This window comes from Syngnathus leptorhynchus, chromosome 19 (genome assembly GCF_054491065.1).
Source record: "Syngnathus leptorhynchus isolate UIUO chromosome 19, UIUO_Slep, whole genome shotgun sequence".
Taxonomy (NCBI): Eukaryota; Metazoa; Chordata; class Actinopteri; order Syngnathiformes; family Syngnathidae; genus Syngnathus; species Syngnathus leptorhynchus.
In genome coordinates this window covers 3,812,154-3,824,885 of record NC_141213.1, presented here as the reverse complement: position 1 = coordinate 3,824,885, position 12,732 = coordinate 3,812,154, and the positions used below count along the sequence as shown (strand labels likewise).

The 12,732-nt window shown below is 42.0% G+C and overlaps 1 protein-coding gene across 4 annotated transcripts in view; it reads right to left on the bottom strand.

Annotated features, from left to right (window-relative positions):
- The window catches only part of nrp1a (neuropilin 1a), a 36,959-nt gene that overhangs the window by 8,420 nt on the left and 15,807 nt on the right, over positions 1-12,732 (bottom strand). For all 4 annotated transcript variants that reach the window (XM_085938976.1, XM_085938977.1, XM_085938978.1 and 1 more), the window contains 5 exons: positions 10,887-11,114; positions 9,883-10,038; positions 8,122-8,288; positions 3,573-3,728; positions 1,817-1,961 (listed from right to left, as the gene is read on the bottom strand). In XM_085938976.1, coding sequence (XP_085795102.1) covers positions 1,817-1,961; positions 3,573-3,728; positions 8,122-8,288; positions 9,883-10,038; positions 10,887-11,114 — 852 coding nt within the window. The remainder of the gene's footprint in view (positions 1-1,816; positions 1,962-3,572; positions 3,729-8,121; positions 8,289-9,882; positions 10,039-10,886; positions 11,115-12,732) is intronic.

The window sequence follows — 12,732 nt, the reverse complement described above, 5'->3', positions numbered from 1 at the left end:
TTATACTGTATATTTAATTTTATGCAAACAACGGATTACCAGCTTTGGTCAACTTTCACAGTTTATACTTAACTCCAATAATGGCACAGAGTGACTGATTATGAATGGCACATTTCTTTACTAAATGTTCCATGTTGTGTGCAAATGATCTAGTTCCCTCATGTGACACATGCCATAATACCGTTCCCATTTACATGACACAAAGAAGAATACACTTAGTAGCTTGTAATGGAAAACTCCTCCTCCTATATGCATTTGACCTCCAGTATATCCCCAGATGCCGAAGCTGAGGCCACTTGTAACACTTCTGACTAGCACAGAGGAATACATCCATACATTATTATATATTTTCTGTGTCAGCAAGAGACAAAGTGTGCACTGTGTTGCAGCACAACTAAGCAGCCTAACTGCATCTGGGACAAGCCAGTGTAAGATTTGGAGAACAAGGCTTCATTCAGACTTTCTCTGGTCATCTTAAAGCAACTCCTATGTAAGACCCGTGAGAAATCTCAAGTTCTGTAATCTGTTGGTAGAAATGTGCTCAAAAAAGGTCTCCATAGAAACTCAGCAATCATTGCAAATAGGAGAAGTTTATTCACATTTTCTAGGGCTTCTGGAGTTGTTTAGATGAACGGGTAACATACTGGCACACCCAGAGGAACAAACAGTTAGCCCAGCTGGACATCCACAGCTTCATGTTTTGTATTTTGGGTTCGGGTGGAGCCTCAGTGGTTCATCACAGAGGTTATATTTATAAACTGTGGGCGGAGATTCTTGATATTAATGACTAGAAAGACTTTATGATAAGACCCGACCACTTCTGATGTTTGACTTGTTTCTCTAATAAATACCATCTAGTTGTTCCAATACTTCTCATAAAAACTAAGGATGCACTAACAAGCCCATCTTACCACAACACGCTATATTTTTAGTTCCTGTTCCGCTATCAGAAATTGTTAACCTCAAATAAAAAAAAAAAAAGAATGAGTCATAGTTGTATACAGCCCACAAGAGCCTCCCAGCTCCTATCCCGCCACATGTGCTGTACTAATGCAGTCGAGCTGGCAGTGTCTTCTGAGCACCCAGGGGTGTGCTGACGTCATGTTAGAGGCCCTGTGGTGACTTCAGTCCTGTGATGTGTTTACTCCGCTCTGCTCTGGTTTGGTTGCGTTCCCGAAAAACACACAACGCAGCTGCAACACTGATATACCCACAATGCCCTCTGCAATCATACAAACAGCCACTCGTGTTGCTCAGATCAATAAATAGTGAATCCTAAACCTTCTTTTTAGCCGAGATACCTGTAACTAAAAACGGTTTTTAATATGCCTCAAGTGGTTTACATGAACACCGATGACGGGAGTCTCACAGATGTGCCTGAGCACATATGAAAGCCAGGCACTCGGACAACAGCGACATTTAAAAAGAAAAAGGCCAACACAAGACGAGTTCTGGCCAAAATCAAAGCTCTGCATAAAAAAAAAAAGTCTAACCAAAAAGAAAGCCAAGACCAGCTCAACAGGAGGAATCGGAGCATATAAAGCCCACCCGTCTGTCTGCCAGCTGTTAGCACCATTTATATTTTATGAGCGACATCTAAAAACAAGATCACATGAATAGCTAATCTCACAACAACTACTACTTCACTGTTATAAACAACCATCTCTCACCAACCTATCGCAACTTTCCATATCGATCATATTTCAAATATAAATGATAACAAAAGTATTCTGAGTTTCACATTTTTAGTTGAAGATTTAGTCATAAAAGCAACAGAAAAGCATGTTTGCATGCGGGTCGGTCACGAATGGCTCACCTGATATCTTACATCCATACACTTCAAAGCGCAGTGCGATGCCTGTTTCCCAGGTAACGGGACGGATGCGGATGAAGCGCGTCAGAGTGGGTTTGGGCATCATCGTCTTGGCAATGTCTGTTGGATTGGTGTTACCTTGGAAAACCTGAGAGTCAGAAAAAGGGAAGAAAATCATTTTCTGTACTCGGTATAATTTATCATTGTAATATTAATAAAGAAAAAAATGGTCAGTGAAAGGAACAAAAATTTACGTTTGACATAAAATGGTTACATATTTAATCTGATGACTATAATATTCAACTAGTAAGTGAAAATCCACATGACCCCAAAAGTCTTTGGCCTGAACTTTGCCGGCTCATAAATAGTTTCCCCCATCTCCTGCTCACCACATGTTGGCTACGTCCTGTGAAACCCGAGGAAGTATTCGCAACACTATCTGGACACAATTGACCCAAGATGTCCCTTTTTCTGTGCTCTAACTCCAGATTTGTGAATGTTTTACTGCAGTGTCTTCTTTAAAGGTCAGAAATGGCACAGCTGATGTCAGAGTATTGCCTTGGGGTATTCAGTGAGTTTACTAGCGGCATTTATGAAGCCTGACCACCCAGCCAAAGAGTTCATTCTGGGTAATTGAATATTACCAGTGACCATACAATCCACTAACCTCCTGAATTTATAGATAAGCAGAGACGAGCAAGGTGGATAGATAAAAAAATACACAGAAAAATACTTGACCTATGCAAGGGCAGAGTCATTAGCACATGCAGTCTACTTCCAAACATGCCAGGAAAGGACTCGCAACGAAACAACTCAGTCTAAATGTCATCAGTCTTCCCCTTTGCTAAGTGTAAAGTTGCTTTTTCTACAGTGCAAAACTGCAAACTCAGCGGGCAGTAAATGGTGCCTATTCTGTCCAGAAGCACTTTAGAGTTGAGCGGAGGGGGGGGGGGGAGTTTGGTTGAGTCTTACTGTGGCACCTTGCAACCAGCACTTTACACACAAGGGTCAGTGTACTTAAGAGAGGACAAAAAAAGGAAGTAAACTCAGTGGTGTGTGTGCACAAACCTGATGGTTTACCCCGTTGCTGGTGAGAAAGTGTCACTTCCACAGTCTTTCAAAAGTATTTACACGTCAAACATGCCTCGGTGACCCTGCCGACACCCACTTTGCGGGTTGCATCCAGATGGAAAAAAAAAAAAAAATGCTCTGTTTGACCGGCTGATCAGTAATCAATGGAAGCCAGACTCCGGTCAAGCATACCATTCCGCCCTTCCTCTTCTCTAGCAGCTGCTCAAACATGACATCCTCAACAAGCATTCCACTAAAATGTTGTTTGTCAAGCCTTTTGTCACTGCTTGTATCTTTTACAAGAGACAAAGAAAAACGACATTCCTTGGAAAATCTACGGTTACTACGAGCACCCTCGGTAAAAGATGACCGCTTAAGCACACGCACGTGGCTACGTGACCACGCTGAGCAGAGTGCATAATTGTATGTTAAAGCATACATGACAGGGTATTTCCCATTTTGTGGTATTGAAAGGCAACATGCAACAAACCATAATTCAAATCAGCTGGTCTTTTTGAGATGGGATATTCCAAATGTTGCTGCTATCTGTGACTTGGCCATTGCAGAGAAATCACCAAAACTTTTATGATGCAATGCTACTATTGGACTGTTGACATCTGGAAAATGCTAGAGGACATTATTGGTCATATAAAAAAAAAAAAAAGAATGCTTGATAAATTTGAGGAACCTTTTGTTTCGAGCCCTCCTTGAGCGTGATCCAGTCTTCTCCATTTGAACTGACGTCGACTTTGTAGGACTTGACAAAATAAGTCCTGTGGGTCTCCTGGGAAACTGCACCCTGTGTACCGATGGCTGAGACAAATCGTAGGAACCCGAGGTCCACCTGAGAATCGGAACAAACACAGAAAATCCTTTAATGGCACAATAATGTCATATATTTACAATTATTGTATGTCGTGACGATATCTGTGAATGAAATCATCAGTGAATCATTTCCTGATGCGGATGGCACTAACTTATTGAATTTTTATTTTAACAGGAAGCACAGTTGCGCAATCAGATCAACTCCAAAGTGACCAATAAGAAATAGAGACTCGTATAGTGTTTTTATGAAGTATAACCCACTGATGGTGTAAGTCTATATAGACTGCGAAAGTGTGTGTGGGTGGATGTCTGTTCTTTCTATCTTTGTCACATGTTTACGTTTTCAGAGCTGATGCTCAGCAAAGTTAGTAATTGGCCTGCCTCAGACTTAAAAAAAGAATCCAAGTGTGTGTCTGCCAACCATCAGGCATGATCACAACCACGACCATGATTTTCAGGAAAGGAAGACCACACAAACCCTTATAGAAGTCACTTGGCATCTGTTTTCGTGGCAAGGACATCCATATTTTTAAAGATCTTGCTACATATAATATTCTAAGCTTATAGTAGAACTCTACCATTGCGGCTTTTTCAAGCAAGAGTTAATCCACTAGCCCATGAATAAAATACAGAAAAATCTCAGGGCATGACCCCTTAAACCCCAAAACTGAGTGGCACTGGTGTGCAAACTGAAATGTTTTTTTAAGTATATGCCATATACACTTTACTTTGATTGGCCGACCAGATATTAACGAAGAGTAATTACATTCAGACGCTAATAAAAAAGCTGAGCAGTACATTTGGGAACACTTCGAGAAGACCGAGCTGGATGTGCTCAGAAGATGTGGAACGTAGACAGAGTGAGGTCTAGGGTGGATCACTTTCATATAGACTGGCAGACAGTAGGGGCCCGATAATGGGCAAAGCATGATTTATTAATGGCTACTTGTTAGAGGAAGAACAACAAGGTAGTGGTTGCGCTAACAGACCAAGGTTACATGGGTCAAGAGGAGAGAAGACTGCCTGCCTGGGTGCTTGCATTCCATAGCCCAGAGGCCACAGTAACAACAAACGCACTGAAATAACAATGAGTGAAAGTTCTAACGACAGTTGCTCCAGCTCGTGGACGGTGCAAAGTGATATTTATGCAGAAACTGATGTCGGAATGAAGATTCGGCAATGACTTGGAGCGCACGTCTGAAAGGCTGAATCACACTCGTGACTCATTTCACATGCGGGTGTAATGACGTGCAAGTAAATACAAAAATATTTTAATCCAGATCACGTTTTTTTTTTTGGTGGTGGGGGATGTTTTGGAGCAATAATTGTAAAATTATACGTCAACAGTGCTGGCAGTTGTGGGAGTGCAGAGTCGAGCTATTACTCAAGCTACATGATATATATTTTACACTAAGCATAGTCACTGTTGCGTGAATGCAGCATGAAAACTGCTAAAATGGGCGTTAGGAAAAAAAAAAATCAACAAAATTCTCTGACAATATATCTTTCTATGCTTGATTGACTTATAATTGAGCTGCCAAAAAGCCAGCAGTCTGCACTGTGGGGGAAAAAATGTCAAATACTTTTTTAAAAACCCTCCTCTTCAATGTTGGGGAACCTTCATGATGGGTGAATATGTGAGATTTAAACCCTACTGAAAACAACAACATGAGAAATGGGAACGAGAGCAGCGCCTTCAAAGTCAGCAAAGACCAGCTGGTAGACATCGAAAGAACATAAATTCTGGAACTATTTTATGGCTTTTGAAGGATCAAATAGAAAAGTCTGACCTTCCATTGGATTCAAAACATTGCTCCGGGTTCACCGAAACAGTCATAATCGTTTTTTGTGATAATACGTTTTTTTTGGGGCGTGAACTCACATGGAAACAACACGTTTTGTTTCAGTCATACTTTTTAATGAACTTTGAGCATCCAATTTCTTTCTGCTTCTTTTTGGATATTCTGACTATAATTAAGTGTTGACTGCTCAAGAGCCTCCCGTTTACTACAATAGTCACTTAACAAAGACAGGATACAGGAAAACAAGCCATACCAAGAAACAAATGATAGTTAGTGCTCCATTGTTTTCATCATTCATGACACATGTCCATGAATGACTACAAGTCTGAGTCATGTTTATGAAACAATGACACGATCATTGGACAGGAAACAAAGGCAACCTGGAGCTTTACGTCATGTCTGGCAACGTCCTATTTCAAGATCCATGACACTAATTATGAGCTTGGTATTATCTCCAATCAGTTAAAAAATAAACAAATACCAATAAGAATAAAATAAACATTGCAGTCAATAACGGGAACTATGATAAATTATAGATGTGACTCATAAAGCATAAAAAGCTGGCTTACTGTATGGCGCATATGCTCGTGTATATAATGATGCCATTGTGAGTTGTTCAATAAAAAGGCTTTTAAGTATCGACAGTTGGGCTCTCTCCAAGATGGTGTTAATTATTCATGTTGTGTGTGCATGCAATCAATGGCTGCTGCCTGACAGCGACCTGCTCCAGCTTTCATTGAATCATTCAGACACTCCAGTGACTCTTTGCGGCCATCAGATCCTTTCTGTCTAATATGCTTCCAGCTCCTTAGTAATTTCCCCCATTACGGTCCCCGAGGAACCCTTAGTTCCCGGGCCACCGTGCTCTGATCCACAATGTGCAAATGCAGGTGTTTTCTTGACAATACTAAGTGTTAATCAAGTTTTCCTTCTGGCGCTATCCTGACTTCATAAAGCCGATGATCAGGCCTTAAGCCGGGGGAGTCCTAGGTACGGGCTAATTTATTTTCATTTCAACCTGCTGCAGAGGCTCCTGCTGTTCATCCTCTTAGGCTTCAAAGAACACACTGGCACATACAGGAGGATAATATACACAAATCTCCCACCTTCATGCTCCTCTGCAGACCTGAATTTTCATGAGGAAGGAGTGAGTTGATGAGTGAAGGAGAGAGGTAGAGAGTGAGCACAAACAAAAAAAGAAATCACCAGAAAGGCTTGTTTTCAAGGATTAGCACCTTCATCCACTGGCGGAGCTAGGATTTTTTTCCTTTTGGGAGGGGGGAGGGGAGTCACTGGGTGGCCAAGATTCTTTCAGGGTTTCAAAAAATAAAATAAAAAAATTGCCCAATTAATCTAACAGCCTCAACATCATCATCACTAATGACAACAAGCAAAAGTAGGCAAAGGGGAAACGTCCAGGAACCAAAAAGTCACCTGTCATGAATTATAAAACAGTTTGCCACAAACTCCAGCCAGAGAATGATAATGAAATAAATAATGAATGGTTGTGATGCATCTCACGGTACACTGAGATGATTTGTACGTGCCTCGAGAGGATCTGAGCTTGTTACGTAGACGGCAGACCGACTTAATGAAAGCGGAATGACAAATTCCAGTCTTTTAATACCACTTGTGATAATTGGGCTCGTGCTCAAAGTGCCCGTCACAAGTGCTACCCGCTCCTCAGACGGCATAAATTACATGGTAACCACAGACTTGGCTCTTTGGTTTGCTTTGACATTAGAAGGGTTTTGATCCGATTAGTATTGGAGAATCGAGCGAGCCCATTAGAGCGCATCCATTTTAAAATCCACATTTTACTGCCAAATCAAATTTTCGATAGGATCGATACTGTATAACAAGGGGAGTCTCGAGTGACAACAAATCGTTGCGGAGGTCTTTCGTCTGGAAAGGAGCCACGTTGGGACGAAGTACTCAAGAAGCATCGGTTGGAGACGAATATTCCTCGACCGAATTTTAGTGTGGGAAGAAAATGTAACAACAGTTGCGGCTGAAACTAGGAAGTATTTTTGCTTCCAGGTCCACTCAAGCTCATGCTGTGTTCTTCCACAAGAGAGCGTGGGCCCCTTCCAGACCTGCTCAGTCACCCATAAATCCAAACGTACCCAACAACAACAAAAAAAAAGTATGTATGGGAGAACACAGCACCAACACACATAAACATTCTCTCACTGATTAAATTAGTCTGAAGGAGCACCAAGGGATCCCAAGACAATATTTTCACTACAATAATAAAGGAAAGGCTTGCTTATAACTCTCAGCAAGTAAATATTTGCCTTGCGGTCGGCTCTATTATTCATCCCCTCAGGAATATGTTGGGGCCAAACTTTTCAGCAATGAAGCAGAGAGAGCTGGAAAAAAAATGGCAGGAAAAGAAAAACAGTCTGGGAATTTACAAGGCCTGAAGGGACTTTGGATCATAAATCAAACACGCCCCATTTGCATCTAGGTAGTGCTCTGGCTCAGTCATCGAAGGTGCTTGTGCTGTCACTTGGGCTCCTCGATTTATTCCCATAGAAAGCTGGGAAAAGCTTCTATTCAATATGGTGTGTGAAATCATTTGTAGTTCTTAATGATGTCTTTTGTTACCTGTATCCATTCCTTGTTTGAGTCCTGTGCGGGGGTCCACGCGTTCTCATAGTAGTTGAGTCTGGAACGCTCCGAGGACCAGCTGGGGTTGTACTGGGATGAGGCCACGATTTGGTCGGATGTTATCTCACCAGATTCCATTCCCAACGGGTCACCGCAATCAAAGTCTGAGAAAGGAAGGTTGACAAAATGATGAGAAGGCGAGAGACTGTAGCGCTGTGCTGGCTGCCGCACAATAGATGGAGCATCTGTTTTCGCTGTCTCCCAGTTTCAGAGCTCATCTCTCGGGAGGAGGATGCCACATAACAAGCACTCAGTGCTTGATGTCCAGAAAAGAACTCCACATGCTTCACTAAATCCTTTCTGTTTTCATTCTTTGCTTCGGGTTGGAAGTGTTCTGCATTAGGAAGTAAAAATGTCACCATAAAATATTCAGTGCAGGCTAAGTTTGTCTTTTTTTTTTCTTCCACTTGGGACTGAATCTGCTTCCCTCATCTATGGGAATTTCTTTTAACATGCCATTATTTTGCTTTGACTTGGTCTCTTGGGAGAGTTTAGGTGAATTTATTATCTGTATCTTGGGGTTGTAAATCGCAATCAAAACGACCCGGCGAGCGTGTCAAGAGATGGTTGATGTTGTTTTGTGTTGACATGGGGCAGCCCTTTCCGGACATACCAAACTCGGAGGTTACGGATCCAGCCGGGTCAGGTTGCGGTCGACTCAGCTAACCCCGGGAGGTCAGACATGCTGACACCTCAACAGGCGGCACTATTGTAATGGCCAGCCAAAACAGAGGATGGTCCATGGGTCACTATTTATTCTTTCGAAACTTCCTTAAAACAGAAATGTGATCATGCATGTTGGCATCTCACTCCTGACGAGCAAGTAAAAAAAAATAAAAAAATACAAAAACGCTCTTCCCTGTCTGGTCTTGTCAAACTGACATTTCATCCGTTAAGTCGTGTAGCCGACTGACTTTGAGAAACACAAAGAGCCGCTTGTTTGTAACCACTGGCACAACCTGATCAGGTGAGCTGTCAAGCATCACAGCCTACAAGGCACCGAATAAGATAAATGTGATCTGACACCTTATCACCTTCATCAATGACTTGCAGCTATTTCCATTCAAACATTGCTGTGAAAGAAAAGGGAGGACTGTCTTGGTCCATCCCATCAGCTAATAAACTCGGCTGTTTTACCATTTTATCATGATGAAAAAGTCAGCCTGAGCTTAGATTTGTGATAAAAACAGCTCGAGTATCTTAAGGGGGGTAAGAATGACATCACAATGCCTTGCTTCTTCTAATGTTTGTAATCTGTGGTTCCCCCCTCAGGGTAAAACTAAATGCTTTGGAGATGATTAGTAGATTTGTTGAATGTCAGACATCTCCCGTGCTAGTCAAAGGCAGACTTTGTATGTATTTGTTAAGGGTGGTCTTTAGCCTCTGGACAGATTTATGACTCTTAGCTGCCCTGTCTTTCTTAATGAAATGTTTAGTTGGAGCGTTTTTGTACAATGGGGTCAGGAGGTCAAACGCAGTGACTGCGATGCCGCATGTTAAAACACCAGACGTGTGTGTCTGTGTCTACAAAATGGAGAATCCACATTTTGGGTCACGTCTAGGCATGTTGTGCGTTAATTTAGGACTTGTAAAACATTCCACAAAGAAAACACAATTAGTGCTGTTTCTTCTCGATGTCATCTAATCATCATGATGATTCTTTTTTTTTTTTTCTTGAGTGTGTTTACGACAACTCACCCTCTGGAACGGTCCTTTCGATGACTGTGAAGTTGGCAGAAAAACCTTCCTTGGCAATCGCGCTGTCCGTGTTGATTGTAAGTGCCAGGATGCCAGTGTAAGAGATGATTCTTCCGGGTGTGTTTTGTCCACAATACCGTCCAATGTACGGTCCAACTGAATTGGAAAATAAAAGACGGGAAATTCAGGCAAAAGATAGACTGGAGCTTTACAGGTCATGTAACAAAATCATGTCAGTGAGCCAGGGACAAAAAAAAAAAAAGTGATAAATGTTAGCGGCACAGGGGGGTGCTGACAAACGCAACGACCTTGCTCAGTACGCTCTGATCCATGCTTCTTTGTAAGAATGCACCCGAGTTGGTGTGCTGAGACCTGTGGCTTATCTGTGATTACTAATGCTGTGATCAGTGGCGAGTGTCAGTACAACCTCCCTGCAGCTGGCTGTCATCCCAAAACACGGCGCTCCCTGTCTATCAGATGGAGAAAAAGGGCAAAGGCCAGGCCCCGGGGATTTTAGGGAGCGCACCGTGACGGCCCAGATTAATCTTTGTAACCGGTCGCAAACGCAAGATGGTTTCTTGTATGTGCGGTTTTAGACATGTTCAAGTCTGAGCTGGACATAAAAATGGCATGTTAGTGAGCAAGTGATCCAGCAGGTACCTCAGGATGCTCAAAAAAAAAAGAAGAAAAAAAATCCTCCAGCTGTTTACTGTTAGCCAAGGCTGTCTATCACATAGAAAAACACTTCAGTGCTGTGATAACGTGACAGTCTGAGGTGGTTTTGCCCTGACAAGATTGACTTGTTTATATGTCATGTCGAGCTGAAACTGAGACTTTAGAATATCGCAAAACATTTGTTTGTCTGTCTCTAGTGGCAAAATGTAATATGACCTGACTTTCCGGGCAATTGTGACAATTCAAGAAAATTTGCATTGAAATAGACGAATGTTGTTTATTTAATTTTTTTTAATTGTCTCCCGAGGGCGACTAAAACAAACGCTCACCTCCAGGAAAGCCATCCCAGATTTCCAGACGATCATAACGGCAGAACACGCCAGCTGGAGGCGTTGGGTCAGGTTCCAGTTCAAAGCTCTCAAACTCCAAGATAATCTCTGACATCCTTGGGGCAAATATCATAAAAGTACAGTCCAGGTTGTTGGGGTACTTTTCTGGAAAGCCCGGTGATTTTATGACACCGCTATTGGAGGTGAAGTTCCTGGAGCATTCAGGACCTGCAAGAAAGAACAGGAAGAAGATTTAACTTTCGGTTGTTATTTTCTAAAAAGAAATAAACATCACAAATAAGCATCAATATTGAAACTCAAACCCGACATTTGACAAAGCTTCATGTCAAAATATTTACTCCCGCTTTAAAGTGCTTACTGTCAATGGCTTAGCAGGAATGCATTATCCGTGTCTTAGCATTAAATTAAAATCCAGTAAAAAAAAAAAAAAAGGCGCTGACAGCCACAGGAAAGTTTTAAAGAAGTGACAGAATAAGTTTGTGAGGAAGATGTTCTCTTCCAATGCAGATTCTCAATGAGCCTGCTTCACATAAGCACACAGTCATATGTCATCCAGTGCAATCATTTGGAGCTATTAGTGGCAGAAATGTGCCCGGGATAACATCATTTTCCCGCTCGTCTGACAGCCTGCAGAAGGGGTTGACCAAAAACATAATTGCAAGGATTTTTTTTTTCTTTCTGCTTGACGTAAACCACCAGGCTACATTTGTTGTAGCTGAATGCTGTAAACTGCTTTTGACACTCAGACATCTTGCTGGGCCGCAAATTCAAGCCATCATACCGGGCGGGCTTCAATCTGTCTACTCGTGGGGGGGAGAAATTAAATGGAGAACCATCTCGATCTGCTCTTAATTCAAGTTGAAAACCCCGACAAGGATCGTTTTAGAAAGCTGACATTTCGAGTAGAAGTGAAATTGTGCCCTTTGAAAACAGTGGGTGATGATAATTTCACAGCTTTTTGCACATATTTGAAATGGGAATACTTTGAGGAGAAGGATGGGGTCACTAGTTATTGCCAAGGTTTGTTTTAGCTCGACAAATATCACACGAATGTAGGTAAAAACATGAAAACCTTGTTGATCGGTTTCGCTCGACAGAGTAACCCTCACGCTCGTTTTATTTAGAGCAACGTAAAAAAAAAAAGACTCCTTTAATAGTTGTGACTCAAATTTTTGTGAGCTTTTCTTTGTTTGGCATTTATGCCTCGCCCCCTCCCCCAAGGAAAGGAAAGCACCTCTTCCCTGCGACACCATCAGTCCCCAGACCATGTGAACAGCGATCGGTGATGACAAGCAGCATTGCAGGAAATGTATATCCTGTTGTCAGCCAAGTACACGCTCCCTGCTCCCAACTGACTCAGCGTCTGCTTGTTTTATCGCCCAAGATGTTTCGATGTCTCCTGGCGGGATTTACCCGCAGGGTCAAAATAAGTAACAGAAAGGGAATTTGTGAGGACTGAGTCAGGCCGAGCTCATCGCCGAACAAGATGCACACTAACATGTGTCATCGCATCTGAGACAAAGCAGCCACAGTCGTCCAAATATTGCTTTCAAGCAAACTACATTTTATGACAGGGAGAAAAAGAAATAATGCTGAGTGACAATATCCAACCGGGATGGCTACAATATTTATTGCAAGCAGTAATGGATTCTTTGAGCTCCCCATTGAAATAAGCCTGCTGTGTTGGTGTGGGGAGTAAACAAATGTCACTCAGGCTGATTTTGTTGCAATTTGGCCCAAATATGCTTGTCAAATAATATTTCATTGATGTCAGATTTTAGCCCCGCCAAGATTTTTGCTACAAAGAATTATTTATGTGTTTTGA